Source organism: Phyllostomus hastatus, unplaced genomic scaffold (genome assembly GCF_019186645.2).
Source record: "Phyllostomus hastatus isolate PE091 unplaced genomic scaffold, TTU_PhHast_1.1 phas_scaffold_193, whole genome shotgun sequence".
Lineage (NCBI taxonomy): Eukaryota > Metazoa > Chordata > Mammalia > Chiroptera > Phyllostomidae > Phyllostomus > Phyllostomus hastatus.
The window spans coordinates 544,521-566,734 of NW_025334015.1; the positions used below are offsets into that span (position 1 = coordinate 544,521).

Here is a 22,214-nt window from a genome sequence, read left to right on the forward strand (position 1 = left end):
CTGTGTTCTGGGCTGTGTTAATTAAGTTAAAGTGAGGCTATTAGGGTGCATCCTGACCCTATATGACTCATTTCCTTATAAGAAGATATCAGGACACAGACAAACACAGAGGGACGACCATGTGAGGTCACAGGGAAAAGATGGTCATCCACACACCAAGGAGAGAGACCTCAGAATGAAACCCAACCTGCTGACACCTTGATCTGGGATTTCCAGCCTCTGGAGTTGTGAGAAGATAAATTTCTGTTGTTTAAGCCATCTGGCCTGTAGTATTTTGTTGTAGCAGCCCCAGCAAATGAATACAGTCTGTAATGTGAGAGGGAGCTGGCCAAGCAAGGGCTGATGGTGGCCCTGTGTTGTGCCCAGGTGAGGAAGGAGAATGTAAGTTTGTGGGGGGAGCAGCCTGCACAGTGATGTGATTCTCATTAGGGATGATTAGGACCAGCAGAGGTCAAAAGAGGGGCAGCAAGAGGACAGAGGAGAGTGGAGGAAGCTGGTGCCAGATGAGGAATGGCCGTGGGGCTGTAGCTGGGGACTGAGGAGGGAGCAGCCTGGGTCTTGGCTCAGAAGCAAAGCTGACTTGTTCCCTGGAGGCTGTCCTGTTAGCACAGGACTCTGACCCACTGAGCCAAGCAGCTGCAGGCAGTGTTACAAATATTGCCTCTAAAGACTCTCCAGTACAAATCTCTTTTTAAGAAAGATTTTATTTATTTTATTTTTAAAGAGAGGGGAAGGGAAAGAGAAAGAGAGGGAGAGAAACACTGATATGAGAGAGAAACATCATGGGTCACTTCTTGTACACATCCCACCCAGGGACTAAACCTACAAACCACGCATGTGCCCCAGTGGGAAACCGAACCAGTGACCTCTCATTTTGTGGGACAATGCCCAACCCACTGAGCCACACTGGTAAGGGAATCCAGTAAAAACCTCTTTATTCCCCTATTTAAAGAGGCAACAGTTATCAAGGTACTTGCAAATCTTCAACAGGAAACTCTGGAAGAACCGAGGGATTAGGAAGCTGATTTTCCAAGCTGGGGGGGACTCTGGGCTGCTGAGAATTCATGGAGGGAGGGCAAGCTCTGTTCCAGTTCCCACAGTGAGCAGAGAGCAGGAGCACCACCAGCCTGTGGGTCCCACTGCACAGTGACTGCCCCTGCTCCCACACATCATTTACTGCTGACCACACCAGCACATCATCTTGTGCTCACTCCATCAGCAGCAACCACATCTGCTACTTGATGCAGGGCATGAAAAGACACATGGCCTCCCACTATTCATTCCCTCAATAACCATTCATTAAACACCTACTATGTGTCTGGAATGGGGCAGGTACAAAGATGAATCAGGAATGGCCCTCACCCTCAAGAGCTGCCTGTTTAGGGGGGAAAAGATGGATAGACAAATAAGCATAATGAAAATGTCAAACATGATTAGTGTCCAATAAAATGCACAGCAAAATTTCTGTGGGAGTTATTTCTAAGGAAGAGAATATTAATTTGGGATGCAAAATCCGGAGAGTTTAAAAGGAAGAGGGCATTGTTCTGGGCTTTTAAGGTACAAACTGGTTGAAGAAAGTATACAGACAGAAAGATAAGTACCCCTCCAAGGCAGCCTCTCAATAATCCAGAGTATGGTGGTGGGTCATGGAGGGGTTCTTGGAAGAGGTGAGTCTGAAGGGAGGAAGAAGAGGTCTGGCAGGGAAAGGAGGAACAAGGGACAGGGAGTGTCAACAAAGCCTTGGAGGAGGGGACATGAGGGTAGTTCAGGTCTTGACAAGGAGGGGCTGCAATTGCCAGGTGGTAGAGGATGCTAAGGCTAGAAGGGTATGCAGAAAGAAGCCAGACTGTGGAGGCCCAAAGCCTTCCAAGAGCCTGCATTGGGACAAGCCCTTTAGACAGTGGGGAGACCTGAGGACTTGGAAGCCATCAGTGATCACATGCTATCCTATGAATGGTTCTGGGCACACTCATTAGGACTGCACCAGAAAGCACTGCAGTGGGCAGAGCCAGCCCTGTCAGTCCCAAGAAGGCATCTCTCCAGAGTGGACATAGACTTAGGATAAGAACAAGGAAAGGAGCTTGAGGTAGAGGTGGGCAAAATGCTTGGAGTCTGTTCTTTCCTTGGCATAAATCTTCAATCTCAGAGAACTGGGCAGAGGGTAAGTCTCTTGGCCTACTGTAAATGTAGGGGCCTGCCAGCTCCCTGATGGCATATTGGAAACATGTGGTTGGAAGAGTCCCCATGGCTGGAGAGGGGAGGATCCTGGTCTTTGGCCATGTTTTCCCATCTCAGCACCACCTTGCTTCAGTGGCAGGCCTCACGGTCTCTTAGTGGCTGCTGATTCACTCCTCTGCAGCACAGTCTGCAGGGCTGCAGGGTGTGCCAGATGATCCTGTGCCTCAGTAGGCAGCAGCTGGGAACTCAGAGCATCCTGGCCCGGCTTGACAGCCAGGCCTGGTGACCCAGCACAGGCCAGGAGTGTCAGCTGTATATTCAGTCCCAAGCACACTGCTCTTCTTTTCTCCTTTGTCCATGAGACCCTCCCTGGGGCCTGCATGGTCACATATATATGGATAGGGCATGTCCCTCGGGTATCCTGAGAGGCCTGAGCCTGCACCCAATCCTTACAGTCCGTAGACACAAAACCCAGGTTCCTGTTGTTACCCTAATTTTTCTGATCCTGATATGTTTGATGTTAACCAGCTACCTAGCAGAGGTTGTCCCCAGCCAGAAATTAAACATTATCTAAAACCAAATGAAAAGTGGCTCCCAGAATGGCAGAGGGGTTGGGTGGAAGGAAAGGCAGGACTGTGGCTCTTAATAAGTTGTCAAACACCTGCCAAATACTTGTGAGGGCAGAGTTTTGCCTTGGACCCTGCAGAGACGGGAGGAAAGGTTAGTGAGGGGACCTTATTCTCACATTCCCTATTCCTCCCTGACCACTATCCCTCAATCTCCATGTGTCCAATGGCACTCTGTGAGTTGACTACATGGCTGGCTGGTGCCTTGCATGACTGGGTTTGTATTAGCACATTGTCTTAGTCAGCTCAAGCTGCCATAACAGAGCACTGCCAACTGCGTGGTGGCAACATTTCTCACAGTTCTGGGGGCTGGAAGTCCAAGAGGAAAGTGCCAGCAGCATTGGTTTCTGCTGAGAGCCCACCTTCTCACTGTATCCCCACATACTACATCTCTTCTCATAAGGGCACTAATCCTGTCTGATCAGGGACCCCTGGCATGATCACTTAATCTTAACAACCTCTTAAATGCCTCATTTCTGTGAGTTTGGGGAACATAGTTCAGTCCACAGCAGACATCTCAAATGTGTCCTCTGCAGAAAGGAGGCAACAGACAGCACTGATATGGTATAGGTGCCCTTGTGCTCCATGTGTGAGGAAAGGGCAGAGCCAAGTCCAGTGTGGTGCTCCAGCAGGAGCAATCTGATCCAAATATCACTGAAGTCAATCGTCTCCCACCACAGGAGCCCAAGTTCCCAGATTTACCAGGGACTTGGGAATTTTCTCAGACATTATTTTATTACGTTGTTTTGTTATAAGTGACTCATTAAATATTTAATAGCTTGTAGATGGAAAATGTGGCAATAGTGAGGTGACATGGCCCATAGAAATAGATAGCTGCCTCTAGTTTTAAAATCTCATGGGAGTTGGACCATTACCCCAGGAAGTGTCCAGAGGCCCAGGGTCCAGCCAGTTGGGGTTTTGGATTTCATGTGTCTTACTGCTGTGGGCTGAAAGTTTGTGTCCCCAGAAGTCATATGTTGAAACTCAAATCACTGATGTGGTGGTATTAGGAAGTATGGCCTTTGGGAGGTGATTAATTTCCAATGAAGTCATAAAGGTGAGGCCCCATGATGGGGTCAGTCCCTTTTAAAAGTAAATAGAGAGCGTGTTCTCCTTCTCTCTCTACTTTGTGAAGACAAAGTAAGAAGGCAGCTATCCGTAGACCTGGAAGGAAGCCCTCACTGGAACCCGACGGTGCCAGCACCCTGATCTCAGACTCCACAACTATGGGAAATAAATGCATGTTGTTTAAGGTACCCAGTCTATGATACCTTGTAGTAGCAGAGCTGACTAAGACACTCCTACCTAGTGCATGCCCTTCTCAGCAGCAGATGCCTGGGAAGGAAGATGAGCTATGCCTAAGAGGGCAGAATCTGTGGCTTGGGATCACCTCCTTCCTCCATCACCTACCAATCCTGTGAATGTGGGCAGGTAGCTTAACCTCTCTGACATCCACTTTCTCAACTCCAAGTGAAGGTGACACAGATGGCACATCTCAAAGAACTTTTGCGGAGACTATGTGAGGTCATGTTCATGAGGCACCTGCACCAATGAGATCATGGCCACTAAATAAATGAGTACCACTTACCCTAATGACTGTGGACCCCGAGTCCCCTGCCTTCTTCCTGGACTTGTGTGGGATGACTCTGCCAATGCCTGACAGTGTATTTTAATGTTTAAATTTATTTTTCAATTATAAATTGAATTTATGTATGCACACACATATATGTATATATATATGCTGTTGAGTGAGCACATATACTGTGTGGCCATGGCATTCAAAATGAGTAAGCAAGTAAAGCAACGAATCTGCATCACACTTTGCATTAAGCTCGAGCATTCCTTGGCAGACACTATTTGGATGATTTAAAAGCTGCAGCTATGGGCAACTGGTAATTGGCAGCTTCATCATGACAATACACCCACTCATGGATCATGGCTCATGCAGAGCTTTTTTTTGAAAAACCTCAAATCATCGAGATGACTCAGTCCCACTACAGCTACAGCCCAGATTTGGTGCCCTGCAACTTCTGCCTTTTCCCAAAACTAAAATCACCTTTGAAAGGGAAGAGATTTCAGACTGTTGATGAGATTCAGGAAAATATGACAGGGCAGCAGATGGCAATTGGGAGAACTGTGTGAGATCCCAAGGTACCTACTTTGAAGGGGACTGAGGTGTCATTGTCCTATGAACAGTGTATCTTGTATCTTGTACCTTTTTTCAATAAATGCCTCTCTTTTTCATATTACATTGCTGGATACCTTTTGGATATATATATATATATATATATATATATATATATGTAAAAGTTTCAGGTGTACAACACAGTTATTAGATATTTATATACCTTATTAAGTCCAGCACATTTCTGACATCCTATATGTTTATTACAGTATTATTTACTAAAACCACAATGAAATATCACTTCACACCTGTCAGAATGACCATCATCAATAAAGCATCAAACAAGTGTCATGGAGGGAACCCTCATGCAATGGTGGTGAGATTGTAAATTGGTGCAGCCACTGTGGAAAAACATGAGGTTCCTCAAAACATTAAAAATAGAACTACTATTTTCCACTTCTGAATATTTATCCAAAGAAATTCAAAACACTAATTTGCAAAGATATATGTACCCCTATGTTCATTGCAGCATTATTTACAATAGCTAAGATATGGAAGCAACCTAAATCTCCATTGATAGATGAATGGATAAAGAAGTAGTACATATACACAATGGAATATTATTCAACTATTAAAAAGAATGAAATCTTACCATTGTTACAACATGGATGGATATAGAGGGTGTTATGCTAAATGAAATAAGTCAAAGACAAATACTATATGATTTCACTTTTATAGTGGAATCTAAAAATACAAAATAAAATAAACAAAAACAAACAGAAATAGTTCTGGCTGGGTAGCTCAGTTAGTTGGAGGGTTGTTCTATACACCAAAAGGTTTTAGATTCCATGCCCAGTCTTGGCACCAGTCAATGGAAAGCAACTGATTGATGTTCTCTCCCTCTCTCTCTCTCTCTCTCCCTCTCTCTCCCTCTCTCTCTCTCCTTCTCTCCCTCTCCCTCTCTCTCCCTCTCGCTCTCTCTCTCTCATTCATCAGTAAACATATCCTCAGGAGAGAAGAAACTGATCATTGCTAGATGGGCAGGGGCTGAGGGACCTGTGAAAATGCTGAGAGGGATTAAAGAACACAAATGCCTGTTATAAAAATAGTCATGGGGATGTAAAGTACAGCAAAGGGAACATAGGCGATTCCTGACATTTTAGGTGTCTCTTTTCTATGCTCTAGGGCTAGGTTAATGGTTTCCATCACATTTTTAACAGTGGAACATTCTCTTTCACATAAGGTCTGATGTGGAATCCTGACACCTAATACTGGTGGGTGTGCAGCTGTGTTGGTTGAAGCTGGCATAGGGCTAGGGACCCCTCTGCACCCTCCCCCTTTGCTTCTTGAAGATGCCCATGTGAGAATCATTCCTCTAGGCTGCCCCTACTCTTTCTTTTCCCAAAGTCTTCCTCCTAGGACAACACACTATAATTGTTTAACTTTCTGCTACCTAAGTAACAATCTCATTGTGGTCTTGCTTTTCTAAGGTCTTGCTTTTCTAAGGTGGGAGTTTTAAGTGGATCCAGCCTCTTCAGTCTTAGATACATTTATAGTCTGCAGGTGGCCACTCTGCAAGTGGTTAATCCCATCAGGTAGGCATGAACTTTGCTATTTAATTCACAGAAGCCCACTTTATTACCTAGGTCTTGGGATGCACCTCTGTTGTTCAATATATGGCCAACCTCTATGAATGAAATCTAATCTGTATTGTTTGATAAGACTATACATGTAAATAAATATACAAATCAGAAAAAATGCCTTGTAATATTTTCTGTCCTGGTTTGGGGTTTGGAAAATGGGTCACAATAGCTATGGGAGCAATATATAGAAAAGACCATGTGGAACCCGAGTCCTTCTGTCCTCACCAGCTGCAGAGATTCAAGGGCCACGTGCCAGTGAAATCCATTTGCCTTGATTCCCATATTGCTTTTCTGAGTCTTCAACTTCTGAAAGATAAGCTTGATATTTCTTTTATCTTCTGTAACAGCCTTACTAAGATATAGTTCTTATACCACATAATTGATTATTTAAGTATATAAATAAGTGGTTTTTAATGTGTTCAGAGTTGTGCATCCCTCACTACAATCGATTCTAAAACATCTTTATATCTCCAAAAGAAATATCACATGCACTAGCAGCCACTCTCCATTTCTTCCCAGTTTCAATCCCCCAGCCAACTCCTACTGCCAGTAGGCAACCACTGATCTGCCTTCTGTATCTATGGATTTGCTTATTCTGGACAGTTCATGTAAGTGGAATGATGACATGTGGTCTTTTCTGGCTGACTTTTTCACTTAGCATAATGTTTTTAAGGCTCATCTGGGTTGTGGCATGTATTAGTATTTCATTTCTTTTTATTGTCAACTGCTACTCCCTTGTATGGCTATGCCACATTGTGTTTATCAGCTCTCCAGTTGACGGGTGTTTGGGCTTCTCCACTTTTTGCCTATTATGAATAATGCTGCTATGATCATTTATGTAAAAATTTTTGTGTAGAGATTGTCAAATTTTAACTTCTATCAAGAGAATAAATAATATTAATAGTTATATTTATTGAGAGTTTACTGTGCACCAGGTACTGTGCTGAGCACTTTACACATTCTATTCATGTAATCTTCACAATAGCCCAAGGAATTGGTTGTCTCCCCACTTTACAAATGAGAAAACTGAGGTCCTATAGCCAATATAAGGTGGAGCTGAGGCTTGAACTCAGTCCCTATGATGCTATAACACTGGTCTTTAATACCACTTATAGAAGTTTGGCAGCTATTGATACCACACTACTCCACTAAGTAAACACCATTCACATTGATTAAGTCACACAGATTAAATTTATACAATGTGCCACTTCCTTGTATTATCTTTTTGAATCTTCACACCAGCCTAATATCCAGTGGGGACAAGTTTAGAGAGACAACATAGCTGCCTGGGTAAGCTGGCTCGTCAGAGTCAGAGCCTGGGGAGCCAGCATCCAGCAGCATCTTGTAGCTGTTCATTTACATCACAGCTCTCAACCTGGCCTCTTTTAACCATCTTTCACCTCAGGGAGAGTTTCTCATATGCCAAAAATAGCATTTCTGGAGGACAGTTACTGTCCCCCTTCCTTTACACACATGTACCTGTATAGCACAGGGTGTCACCATGCTTGGGCCTACGGACCTAATACAGTCTCAGTGGCCTGCAGTGACATGAGAAAGCTCCTGAGGTGGACCCACATTAGAATTCATTGCTACACCTGGCTGCAAACCAAGACCCTCAGGACTTACTTTGGGGACAGTTCTGAGGGTGGTGGGGTGCAGGGGAGGGTGATGCGGGAGCTTCCTGAAAAAAGGTGGCTGTTGTGGGAGACTGGACAAGAGGAGGAGTAACAGTAGGGGGTACCAACTGTTACCATGTGGTTGCCTGCCCACAGCTGCTATCTTGGATGACCCCATGGAGTGCAGCAGAGGGGAACGGCTCTCCATCACCCTGGCCAAGAACCGCATCAACCGTGCTCCTGAGAGGCTGGGCAAGGCCAAGGTTGAAGTGGACATCTTTGAACTTCTCAGAGACAGCGAATATGAGACTGCAGAAACCAGTACGTAGAACGGGCAGGGCTGTCCTCTGCTTTTCTTCCTGTCAGAGGAGGGGCTGCTGGTGTGCATGAGCAGCACCCATCACTGGGCTTGTGATGTAGGCATTCTAAAGGGAGGGAAACATGTACCAGGAGGCCCTGTACTTAGGCTGGATGAGATTCCCAAGCTTCAGTTGTGAGTCATGGATAGAGTAGAATTAAGACAGGCTACTCATTCATTCATTTACCCATTCATTAATTTCTTTATACATTGATTAAATTCATCCTCCTGGACATTTTGTACACAAATCCCTGAGTGAAACGTTGTATGTGATTACCATAAAAGAGATGTGGCCAGCTCAAGGGTAGCTTAGTCATTGCACATCTGACTGCCTATCTTGCTTTCTTGTGCTGAGAGCAGCATTGTGAAAAAACTGGGACTTGGGATGGAGCTCGGTTTTTCATCCTGTGGGTAACCTCCGTTTCTTCATCTGGAAAATGGGAAGGCTAGGATCTACTCTGAAATTCGTGAGATTTAAATGACTGAAAATATAGGAAAACTCTCTGTGAGTTACAATGCTTTACAAACATACATAGTAGGTCACTCAGGTCACATGTAATGAGCTCCAACTCTGTGCCGGACGCTGCTTTAAATCCTCCCAACAACTGAAAAGTTCAGGGCTATTACCCCACTTCACAAAAGAAACCAAAATTGATACATTAGAGCATTAAAGAAGCTGGCCTTCTGTGTGGATCCAGCAGTGCTCTGATCTGGGCTATCAGTACCACATGAGAAGAAACACTTTCACTGGCCCAAGCATAAAAGGTAGGCCCAGGGAGTGTAGGAAGGGAGAGGCAGCAGCCCTCTCTCTTTGTCTCACAACTTCTTTAATGCTCTGAACTGTGGTCGGGCCAGTTACTGGATAACTGATCCGACCACAGAATTAGTCAATGGCTGAGTGAGTTCTGGATCTTGAATTCTCTTCATTCACCTGCAAGTCCCATGCGCAATGCACTATATTTCCCCTGGAATTCTCTGGCATGCTGTTGGTATTACCTTGATAACTTCATAAGATGAGGTTCCAAGTGGACTGGCAGCTAGTAGCTAAGCTGGAAACAGACAGTTGTAGTTTAGAGGGAAGGAGAGGAGCTCCTTAGCCCAGAGAGATGATAACATCTATTCCTTGAGACTTAGAATCCCCATGTCCTCCCTTGCTAGCCCAATTCAACCTTTAACAACACTCAATGGCCACACAGGCAAAACAAATAAAACAAGGCCTTGCTCAAGGTTGTATATCAGACATCTGGTCTTCTGTGTATGGATCCAGCAGTGCTCTGATCTGGGCCATTAGTGTTGCATGAGAAGAAACTCTTGCCCTGGCCCAAGCACAAAAGGCAGGGCATCCTGAGAGTGTAGGAAAGGGGAGCCAGTGGCCCTCTCTCTTTATCCCAGAGCTTCTTTAATGCTCTTTCAGTATTGGATTCATGATCTTTCTCTGCTAGTTTGGCTTATTCATCATGTACCTGCCCCATGATGGCCATCCAGGTACTATTTACTCTTTGTTCATTCACTCAGGAAGCTTTTATGGAGCATTTACGCTATTCCAGGCATGATTCAGGATATCATGCTTTGGGAACAATGCAAAAAACAAGACAGATGCAGTCTCTGCCCTCAGGTAGCTTGTAGTCTCTTTGGTGTGCACACCAGTGGCAGCTTTGATCAGTGTCTCTTGGTTTGGATTTCCAAGGTAGAGGGTCAGATTGGTTCAGTTTATTTGCTGTGACTGGTCTCACAAGTCACAGGTGTTGGCCGAATGGTCTAATAACCACTCTTGAAGAGAATCTCTACCCTAGAGACAGGGGGTAGCTTCTTACCACACAGAAGAGGGCTTTTGAAATCAGCAGAATCTATGAACACAGATTCCTTCAGAATGGGGCTTGGGGGAGCAGGTATCTGAAATTATCATCTTTTATTAACTTGGTCAGTCAATTTTTGTTCAGTAAGTGTCTCTTATACACTTTCCTAGGCAATGGGGATTCAGCAGGGAACACAGAGAAATCCTAGCTGTCATGGAGGTTCCATTCTAGTACACTGAAAGGAAGGTTTAACTTTCTCAGGATCTTCCAAATGAAATCAGAAATACCGGCAAAGACTGTTTATGAATCGGCTAGCCAGTCTGTAGTGCTTCTTTGTCCAGGAGGGCAGGTCTCAGACTAGGGTCTAGATTTCCAAATAATTCCTTAGTCTATACTTTAAAAACCAGATCCTTCTTCTTTTTCTTTGTTTCTCCCAGGCTTTCCTGGCAGAACAGAGAGCATAGATTGCCCATTGCTGATGGGGATCATTAGCAGATATAAATTTTCCCTTTCATGACCCATGCATCCTGGCTCAATAGAGTGAATACATCTAAAATATTAAGCCAGGTGAATCAGGAATAAGGGAAACTGATATCTTTATTCCACATTACAGAGCTCTGGGGCATCTTTCTGATTCCCTTCCTTTAGGCACCAAATATTTTATTAGCGAGTGGTCTTGGTTCAACTTTTACATCTCAATGCATTTGAGACATGATTAGCATTTGTTAGAAAAAAAAGGCTTTTAGATCTTTTTACCTCAAAGTCCTTTCATCTGAAGCCAGAGATGCTCCCCCACAGTGGATTTTAAACCCCCACAGTGAATTTTAAACACTACCCAGATAGTTCTTAGAAAGGTTCCAGCCCAGCTCTTTCCCTCCTAAAGTAGGGGGACAGGGGGTGCTGAGGCTGGTGGTGGCAGGGTGGGACTTCAGTGGCAGTGTTGGGGGAGGAGGTGGGAGGGAGACAGGAGGCCTGGATATAGGAGGAGCTATGGCTCTGTGATCCCTACTTTGCTGAGACTGTGGTATAAAGAGGGGGAGCATGGATTTTAGGATCACACTAAACTGGTTTAAATTCTGGATCTACTACTAACTGGTTGTGTGACTGTAGATGGTAAAATCACCTACTAGGGCCAATAGGAGCATGACATGAGACAGGGCCACTGAGGTGCTTAGGACCATGCACATAACAGGTATTCATTCAGTAAATGGTAGCTATAGATTTTGTTGCTGGCTTTATTCTCTCATCCTCACCTTCAGCAGGCTTCCTCCCCTCCTACAATCATCTCTCTCCTCTGTTTCAGAGTTTAGTCATCCCTACCTGGCAGCATCATTTATTTCCCAAATGGCATGATTTTTTTTTTGGGGGGGGGCAGTGTTTCAGCATGCCTCCTGGAGCATCCCATGTGATTGAATATCGCCCTTCTCTTTCCAGTTTTCTGGGCTTGATACATCTGACAGCTTCGGGCCTTTGGAAGTTGTGGTGAGACAACTACTGCTTGCCCAGTGTTATGGCTGTGTCTTCTCTGAACTGGTGGCCCAGGGTTATTTTCATTGTTAGCTTAAAACTATTTTAGTGGCTCTGAGGCCCTGAACCACATCCCAGCCTCACACCTGTCACCTGTGACAAGGGACTCTGCTTCAGGAAGATAGAAAAGACCCTAGTGTTGCTGTTCTTGGTCATGGGAAGTGCAGGCTCTGTGCTGGGGCAGTAGCAGTTCTACAATGTACAGAGGAGCTTCAGAAAGCTCTGCACAAATCACACTTACTGAGTGTGCACTCAGAGAGGGTGAGGGTGTGTTGATCAAGGGGAGCAACAGCAATTTCAGAATAAAAGATTATGAGGTATAAAGAAACTAAAGATTCTGGAGTCTAGGTTTTAACCTCATTCAATGGTCTAAAGAAAGGCTGGGACATGGGAAGTATCACACCGGGTATTGATTAATAATAAATCTGGACACTGGGAAGAGAGTTGAAAATTACTCCTGCTTCTATGTGGTTCACATAGATGTTCATAGAGTGGGTTTATTTAAAGTAAGCATTCTTCATAAAGCTTCCTCAAACCCACATCTGATTCCTTCCACCTCTGCCCTTTCACCATCATTGCCTTAAGCTTTTTGATGTTTGACTTCCTAGCTCCCTCTACATGGCCCACAGATCTGAAATAAGAGACAGACAAGACCTGTTATGTTTTCTCCCCTCCATCCTGGTCCTTTTCTCCTTATCTTCCTTATCTTTCATCCATCTCAGCCTTTTTGGTGCAAGGAGTGCCCACAGGCCTTGCCCTCTCCTGTTCCTCTAAATCAGTGTGTCTCCTGAGGCTAATGTGTCAATGTTTAACTAGGCAGCCCATCCATTTATCACCCAAACATCAGGAGGCATGCTTCTCGCTGCTGCCAGAGCCAGTCTGAGGTTTATTCAATGCAGAACTAGAAGCAGGAGCACCCTGATCTCTGCCTAGGTTTATCTCTGGGAAGCCAAGCATGTAGTCAGCCACCCACACTGTTTGCCCTGGAAGCAGGGAGGCATGAGCTCTGGGCCCAGTGGGTCTAGAGGGGGCAGGGCATGTTTGGGTGCAGGGCTGCTCCCTCTGCACAAGCTCCCAGGCTTCCTGCAGACTCTGTGGGCATTACCCTGGTGATTCAGAGCAACGTCTAATGAGGGGTAGTTTCCTTTCACCAGTTCAACAGAATGAATCTATGTCAGCTTAGAGAATATAAGAGAAGACAGAAGAGAAGGCATAGTGGTGAATGATTCAACAAACATTCCTTTCTCCCCTTCTCTGAGTTACCAGCATCACTTCCGTATAATATGGACTCAGAAATGCACTGAATTACAGTGCTTAGAAATCATGTTTCAACCTCCACATTTTACAGATGGGGAAACTGAAAACAAGGCAGTTAAAACCACATATCTGACAGGTGGCATAAATCACAGTAGCTCTGCTGTGGGCTTCCCAGTGAGTGGCTCAGACAAGGAACGAGGGAGGCCAGAACCAGGCCCAAGGGGTCCCTGGGTGGTCAGGTAAGGCCTCCAGGCTGGGCGTTGGTGTGTGGAATAGGTGACAAGAGCGAACATTCAGGCAGAGGGCAGAACAGTATGAGCAAAGGCTAAAGTGGGAGAAGCACTGAAGACCTGGGGACACAATGACAGTGGGCCTGGCTAAAACAGGTGTTTTCTCAGGGACAGTGGTGAGGGCCAGGGTGGAACAGCAGTCTAGAAGAGCAATCAGAGCTTAGGTGCTGGAGTCTGGTCTTCCAGGATCCTCCTTCTGGCTCCACCAGCACCATGAACTTACCTCCCCTGCCTCAGAGTCTTCCTCATCTGTAATATAAGATAGTAAGAATTATTTCATGAGGCTTAAAATGCTAAGGATTAAAAGACTTAGAACAATGAATGTCCTAGGGTTAACTCTTAATAAATGTGATCTATCATTAGTAGTAGTACTGGTATAATTAGTATAACTCTTCCCTCATGGGGTGACTACAAATCTGGGGTGGTAGCATGTCCCCTGGCCTGGTGCATACACGTGGGGAGCTCCCCCTCCCCAGGTAAATGGTGCTGCTGCTCACAGGTCACTTTGGGACCAGGCTGCGGGCTTGGAATGGCTTACTGTGGGTCACGTTCTGGGCTGCCCCGTGTGGCAGCCTGGCACTACCCCTTCACACACGCCTCTTGGTTGAGAGGCCAGCAAGGCCAGGCGCCTAATGCATTGTCCACTGCTGGACAGTGGAGAGTAGAAGGCCCTGCCAGGCATGGGCACAGGGCTAGTGGCTCCTCAGCATCTACCCAGGCCCCTGTTCTTCGCTCTGGGATAGGCAGGCTTCATTCTGTGCTCGGCTTGTAGCACAACCAGGCACAAGGAGAGACAGTGCCACCCCCCCCCCACCCCCACCCCACACACACACACACACTCCTCTCTGGCTTCAGGGCCTGAAGACTTTTGATGTGAAGGACTCCCAGCCCCTCTGCACCGTAGAACTGTCAACTCCTGGTGCAGAGACTATTCACCACAAAGGGCCCAGAGAGAAGCAGAGCCCCTTGTTGGGGTCACTCTGAGAGTGAGGGGGGCCAGATGTCCTGTTCAGGGAGCTACCCCATTACTGGATGGCAGGTAGGCCTATGGTGAACCTCTCTGGACCTTCTGCATCACAGGCAGACCCTTGCCTGCCCTGGAAAGACTCTGAAAAGCAGCAAGTTCCCATGAGTCTCTCCTGTCCAACCCAAGTGTCTGAGGGCACTTGGAACCCAGGCTAGGTGACAACTTGAGGGGAAGAGCTCCCCCTTGTCACAACACCCCACTGTGGTCTTTTCCTTAGCAGCTGCTCTGACAGCTGCCATCCCTTTACTCTCTGGGCTGGGAAGCTCTGCGGTCCTGCCCTTGTTGCCCACTTTTCCTGGCTTCTTCCCTGCTCCTCAAGGAGGGGTGCAGAGGTGTGCACCTGCTGACCGACCATCCCGCACCCAAGCTGCTCAGAGCCCTCACAGAGGTGAGGGCCAGGGCCTGCAGACTCTGTCCCAGAGGGCTTCCGTAAGCAGTTCTTACTTCTAGGGCATAAGGGCACCCTTCACAGGGAATGAAAGAGCAACTCCCAGACCCCAGCACATTCCTAGGCGATGGCTGCTGGGAAGATAATACTTCAGTTCCACTGAACTCATTCTGGGTTATTGCAATTCAGCTGAGCAAGCATCTATTGCATAATTTCTGTTTGCCAGGACAGAACAGATGTGACCTCTGCCCTCAAGGGTGTCCAATCCAGTGAGGGACATGGGAGATGGACACTTGGAATAGCAAGCCCAGGTCCACCAAATACTTGATGCCAGGTGTTTTTAGAATCCAGGAGTTTCTATATATTAGAAAGGTCATGGGGCTTGGGGCAAAATCCCATACTCAAACAAATGCACTTCTATATTCAAATACTCACATATTAAAAAGAGCTTCACATCTGTCCTTCTAGATCAGATTTTGCCACTGAATGAGTTTGAAAATCATTCAGTTTCAGAACTTTTTTGATTTTGTTGTTTGGAATAAGGGATTGTGTCTTCTATAAGAATTTATTTTTAGGAGAAAATTCTCTGTTGAAACCCAATATAATGAGCTAGCTTAGGCCAGAAACTGGCCAGGAATTCAGAGAACAAGGAAAGTGACTCAGAGGGACACTGTAACTTGAGGAGAGTATGGAAAGGTGCCTCCTTGCCTGGGGCAAGGTCTGAGCTGGGCGCTGGGGAATAGGGAGGAGTTTGCCAGGCAGAAAGGCAAGGACAGGCCTAGGCCAGGATGGTCTGGGTGCTAAGGGACTCCTTCTCAGAAAAGTATTTTAAGTGAAGAAAACAAAATAGATAGGATAATCAACAAAATGAAGTATATGGAGAGAGTTAAAATATTTTAACAGTGATATATTAAAATGTGTGCTTTTTTATTAGTATATTGAATATCCAAACCTAGTATCAGTTCTAACTACGAGTATAATTTTGAATTACTTTTGAAAATACATTATATTTCAAAATACCTACAACATTGTAATATGATATGAAAACACTGTGCTCTCTGTCGGTGACAAAGACACAGGTGCTTTGCCTAAATTCAACATTGAAGGGAATGTTAAATTTCAGTCAGGAGTTAGAGAAAACAGTGTTATTTTTTACCCTCACCAAATGTTCACAGTCCACTGTATTTTACCCCCAGGTCTCAGGAAGCAGGTTAAGAAGTCCTGACCTAGTCAGAAAGAAATAGTTGGCAATAGGCTCAGGCAGGAAAATAGAGAGTAAGCTCTAAAGGGAACTCTGTGAAGAGGGGAGGTGCTGTGGTAGAAAGAGTTTGTAGGGTGGCATCTTGAGGAGGTCACATCCATTTAGATTTTACTTGCTCATCAAAAATGTTTTATGACATTTTATTTTTTATAATGACATATTATAAAAAGAATACATGCTCGTTATAGACAGTAAAGAAAAATATGGAAGAACATCATTGTGTTCCAGTGGCCAAGACAATCTCTGTTAACATCCGCATTACTCACTATTAACCAATGAGGGCTAAGTGGCACAGTGGTTAGGAACTAACCCTGAAGTCAGGGTTGAGTGTTTGAATCCTGCCTCTGCTCTTTCACTTTTCTGTCCCACTGTCTCATTTGTGAAATGAAGGTGACAGTAATAGTACCTATCTCATCAGGTTGTTTTGAGAAATAAGTCAATTCACATGAAGTGCTTAGGATGGGTCATAATTAGCACTTAACAAATGGGGGCTTTTATAACATCTTCTTCCAGTCATTTCTCAGTGCATAACTATTTTCTATATTAGCTTAGCTGTAGCCTTCATATAGATATACATATAATTTTATACTTTGCTTCTTTCCCTTAATTTTATTACAGAAATATCTAAGTTCTATTATAAACTGTGTTTAAGTATGTGACCTAAGCTTTAGATAACTATTCTGTATGACTAGACATTTAGTTTATTTCCAGTTTCCTATGGAAGGTGTTGGACAGGCTTCCATGTGGTTCAACGACCATTGACTGAGCACCTTACTCTGAGGCAGGCCCTGTTCTATGCATGGAGCATGCAGATGTAAACATGGCAAGCTTTCTGCCCATCAGGAGCACACTGATCCATGTTTTAGGATTATACTGTGCCTCACAGTTTGTAGAATGGATTGAAAATGAAGAATCCTGGAGACAGACACCTGTTAGGAGACAGGTAGTAAATGGGACTGACCTGTAACAGTGACAGTGGGAGTGGGAAGGAAGGAATGGCCAGGCATGAAGGTCGAATGGCCAAGACCTGGTCCCTGACAGGTGTAGCAAGTGAATAGATTTGGTAAGCAAAGTCCAGGCAGTCAAGAGTGACTGCAGTTTTGATTTTGAGGAGCTAAGGGGAAGAAGTGCAGTGGTTAAGCACTTATGGTGCCAGATGGATCTCCAAGTTCAAGTCCAGCTCTACATATTATCTATGTGATGTTGACAAGTTACTAAAATTTTGTAAGCCTCAGTTTCCTCATCTGTAAAGTGGTGATAACAGTGAATCTTCTTCCTAAAAGTAAAGGTCAAATCAGATAATGTATGGAAGATCAAATCAGATCATGTATGGAAGGTACAGTAGGTAGCAAATACGATATAGTGGGCACAATATAAAGAGGTGTGGGGCATATCAGTACCACTTTAGGCACTTTGTAGGTACTAACTCATTTAATTCTCACAATAAGCCTGCAAGAGAGGTGCTGCCAGTGTTTCAGTTTGAGAGATAAGAAAGCAGGCCCAGAGATATTCAGTAACTTGCTCAAGGTCTCCCAGCTAATAGGTGACAAAACCAAGACTCAAACCCAGACAATCTTGTATCAGAGTACATGCCCTGAGTGACTGTGTTTCTGCCTCCCTCCTGTGGGTATAATGAGTGAGTGACTTTCCTCTACTGACATCAGGAGGGGGTTGGAACTTGATTATGTAACCCAGGAAGGACATGGTCAGAGTGTAGGATCACCTAGGCAGAGATAAAGGTGGAAGCTGCAGGCAAGGATGAGATTGCTTAGGGAGAGTGAGACATGGATAAAATATGAATTTAGCAGGTGGCTGAAGGAACAGGAGCTGGCAGAGAAAATGAAAAAGTGATGAGAAGAGTGGACGAAAATGAGGAATGGAAGGAGTTATAAATGTGTAAAGCACAACTGCATCAAATGTGTCGAATCACAGCAAAGAGAGCAGGATGAGAGCTGAGAAGAGGGCACTGGGTGACCTTGGAAAAGCAGATGTAGTAAGGCAAGATAGAGTGGGGACCTCAACTGTGTGGGGCTATGAAGAGAAGGACAGGCACAGGAGGTGACTGAGAGAGAGTAGAATGAACACTGGGTGGGTTCCACAGACCTGAACTCCAATGCTGGCCCTGACCTTGACTGGGTGTGTGACTTTAGGGGAGTCACTGAACATCTCTAGGAACTGAGACCACCCCTGAGGCTGTGACAGGGACCTGATGGCTGATGATCTTAGGCATCCAGCAGGCATGAGGATGATGAGATAACTTACATGGAAGTAGCTTGAACTTTTAAGTGCATTCTTCAAAGTTACAGCCTGGTCACACCTGTGGGGATGGTTCTGACACTTAGCACTGACAGATCTCCCTCCCTCAGGTACTACTGTCCCCAGCCTCTTGGTCAGCTGACATCTGTGATATTGCAGGACACCTGCTTGAGCTGCAGAATGAGAGCAGAACTTGCAAATCTATCCTTCAGATGGGATTTGAACCCTGTGCTCCACCTCACCACCTACGCCCATTTAAGGTCATCACTTGTCTGTGTGGCCTTCAGTTAGGACTCTACCAGGTGTGGCTTTGTAGCTGACTCAACAAGGAACAACCCTGGACTTTCCCTTTAACTCAGTTTACTGGCTTGGGAAATGGCTCTGCCTGACTTTGATGTGAGCCAGAGGAAAATGTGCCCAGGATCAAAGTTTTTGAGTTTTGAGGAGAAGGATGTCTTACAAGGAAACTCAGTGCATGCTCTGAGGGGTGGCTCCTTTGTTCTAATGTCACTGTGTGTGTCCTGAGCTTTAGCTCATGTTTTCTCTCCATCTAATTTCTCATTTGTCTCCACTGAGGGGAGGAGTCCTCAGTGTGTAGCAGTTTATCCTCAATAGACTTAGACTCTGCCTCTTCTGACTGCCTGTCCCATCCATCCATCCATCCATCCATCCACTCACTCCATGAATATGAACTAGGCACTTACTAGGGCCAGAAAATGTGATGAGCACCAGGAAAGGGAAAGAGGGGACTGGGAGAAAGTATGGCTCAGCTCCTGCCCTTGAGGGGTTTGAAGTCTAATAAGAGCAGAAAGAAAGCTAAATGACAACCCACTGCAGGCAAGCAGGAAGGAATCTGCAGTTTCGCCATAAGCTTGCCTTCAGTGGCAGCCTAGGTGATTTATATACCCTGCTGTTTGTGGCCATATGTTGTCACAATCTGTGTCATTACCTCACTTAATACCTTCCATGAACTCCAATAAAACTGGCCTAGAGCTTCAGAGTCCAGGGGAGGGAAGGCATTGGATTTGGAAGTATGTGGGGGGTGGGTAGGGGGAACGGGCAGTGATGGGTGGAAAGGGAGAGGCAGTGGGATGAGGCTGGAGGCCTCAGAGGGTGGGGCCCAGGCAGGGCAGCTTGTCTACACCCGGCTGATGGGCACCTTCTTTCTTTTCTTCTTTCCCTGCTGCTGGCCACAGTGTGTCAGATCCTCCCCAAGGGGGTGGTCGCTGTCCTGGGACCATCCTCCAGCCCCGCCTCCAGCTCCATCATTAGCAACATCTGTGGGGAGAAGGAGGTGAGTGCTGGGCCAGGTGGGGGACTGTATACAGGCTGGCAGCCTGTGCCCCAAGATGGTGCAGACTGTTCAGGGCTGGAAGTGCCTAGTGTGTGTCACAAACAATGTGAGCAGAACTACAAATCAAAGGAAGAGTGAGAGTTGCTTAGAGAGAGTGAGACATGGATAAAATATGAATTTAGCAGGTGGCTGAAGGAACAGGAGCTGGCAGAGAAAATGAAAAAGTGATGAGAAGAGTGGACGAAAATGAGGAATGGAAGGAGTTATAAATGTGTAAAGTACAACTGCATCAAATGTGTCAAATCACAGCAAAGAGAGCAGGATGAGAGCTGAGACGAGGGCACTGGGTGACCTTGGAAAAGCAGATGTAGTAAGGCAAGAGTGGGGACCTCAACTGTGTGGGGCAATGAAGAGAAGGTACATGTCCTTTGTTGGACATGTACCTTTATTTTCCAGGTTGTTTGGATGTAGGGAACTCGGAGGAGAGCTTAGACAATAGGATTTTGAAGCTGACCTCTTTAGAGTCCCAGGGCTCTGTGGGGCTGGGGATCCTTGGTGGAGGTGAGCAGAGGGAGAAGCTGGGGATGGTGGTGGTCTGGGGGAGGCTGAGAGGGCAGAAGTCTGAACTCCTCATGACCTGGTCGGTGGCTATGTGTTTAGATGGTGGGATTCTGGGGAAGAAGGCATTGCTACATTTGACTTTTAAAATAGAATTTGAAAACCTTTGCTTGATAAGTTCTCTAGAAAGGAGGTTTTATTTTGCTTTCTTCCTTATTCATCAGTTCCAGGGCTAACTTATCGAATCAGTAAACTTCCTGAGGTACCTCCTCTAACTGGAATCTCTCTCCTTTCAAAGCGTTAAGTCCATTTCCTCTAGATCTAGTTCTGGTTCCATGAGAGATAAAGATTGCAGGGTGGGTTTCTGAGGGACAGCCTGCTCCCGAGTTCATCAACTCTTTCCCTCCTTTGCCCCCAGAGAAAACAAATGGAGAAAGTTCAGGGGTCTGTCTGTTGATGGGATCTTTCCCAGCCCTTTCTGGAATCAATCCCTTCTTCCCATTCAAATGTATTCCTGGGAGGCAGTGGTAAGGTGATGGCTTATCCTCTCTCTGCCCCCAAGGTTCTTCAGGAAGAGATAGAGCTTGGTGGTTTGGGGCATGAGGACAGGGTCTGGGGAGGGGAAGGGCAGAGGGCAGAGGAAGGGTCAATCTGTCCTCCAACTGTCCAGGGGCCTGGAGGTTCTGGTTCTTAGAAATAGGACAGGACACTTCTGCAGACAGGAGCCTCCTCAGCTAGCAGCCCCTGCAGAGGTGGTGGAGTAGCAGGCAGGCCTCTGCTTACCCCAGGCCCTCTGGACCCTATTTCCTTTGATGCCACTTTTTCTCTTATGGTCAGAAGGTTGAGCAAGTCTTTGAGGCTTTGGGCAAAATATTTATCTTCCCTATTTCATGAGCCTGCCCTCAGAATTGTCACACACCCACCACTATGCCACGTGGCCAGAGCTTCAGTCCCAGGGTTGAACTTGCTATCCAAGTGCCAGGAGCTGCCCTGTAGGCTGGGCCCTGGAGCCTTGCAGAAGCCAAGTCCATGTGGACCACTCCATCCCTCATCCCCTCAGCTGTCCTGAGAGATGACTCCTGAGTCAGCCCAGGCCAAACAAGGAGCTTCTGTTTCACTGCAGCCCTTTCCAGCATCTCCCAGTCCTTGGGCCCAGGAAGTTGAGTCTGAAGATTAATCTGAATCTTCTCGCCAGCCTTCCAGTGACAGCACCAGCTTGTGGCGGGCTGATTTCCAGCGATCACTGTGATCTTCACATGTGAGATTGCCAAGACTTCAGCTCCCCATTTTCTCTTCACTGTTCTCACCCTTCCTTTTCTTCTTTTCTCCTCTCTCCCTCCTCCCCATCATGTTATCCTCACTGTCCCATATAGTCATCCCCCCGACTCCCACTCCAGAATGGCTTCCTCTTGGGGTTCAGTGGGTATTTTATCTCAGTTAGCACGTTGCTGACCCCATCTGACATTTTAGACAGGAGGTGGAGGCTCTTGCTTGCCACCATGTTCCTCGTCTTGCTACCAGCTATGTCCCTGTGTTGTGGATTGGCCAGACAAGTACTCCTCCTTTGTCTGGTCATGTTTTTTCCAGAGCAACCTTTGCTCTCCATTAAGATTATGCATTTCTTTTAATATTATATGAGGCTGAATTGCCTTACACCGGTTCCCCTCAGCTCCAAGGGAAAGAAATGGAGCTTTCACCAAGGAGTTCATTTTCTTAAGTGCTGCTAATATTTCCAGAGCCCTGTGACAGCCTTGTTCTGCCTTGCTGCCCTCCCCTCTGTTATGCTCCCTCTCCTTCTCCTACACATCTCTGTAAGGGTTCCCTGAGCTTCATTTGCAATTGCAAATCAATAATGGATGCTTCTGGTCCTGGGCCATGTCTGTCTGGCTCCATAGAGGAGCTGGCTGCTTCCCCAGAAGCCCTCAGAATGGCAGGCTCTGCTGAATTCTCCCACCCCTGTCCCCTCAGGGGGAGCCTCTCACCCTCTTTCCCTCCTGCACAGACAGCCCCAAGA

The 22,214-nt window shown here is 46.0% G+C and overlaps 1 protein-coding gene across 1 annotated transcript in view; it reads left to right on the forward strand.

Annotated features, from left to right (window-relative positions):
• GRIK4 (glutamate ionotropic receptor kainate type subunit 4) overlaps nucleotides 1–22,214 on the forward strand; it is a 508,786-nt gene that overhangs the window by 334,902 nt on the left and 151,670 nt on the right. The window contains exons 4-5 of the mRNA XM_045860306.1: nucleotides 8,345–8,509; nucleotides 19,545–19,642. Of these exons, the coding sequence (XP_045716262.1) occupies nucleotides 8,345–8,509; nucleotides 19,545–19,642 (263 nt within the window). The remainder of the gene's footprint in view (nucleotides 1–8,344; nucleotides 8,510–19,544; nucleotides 19,643–22,214) is intronic.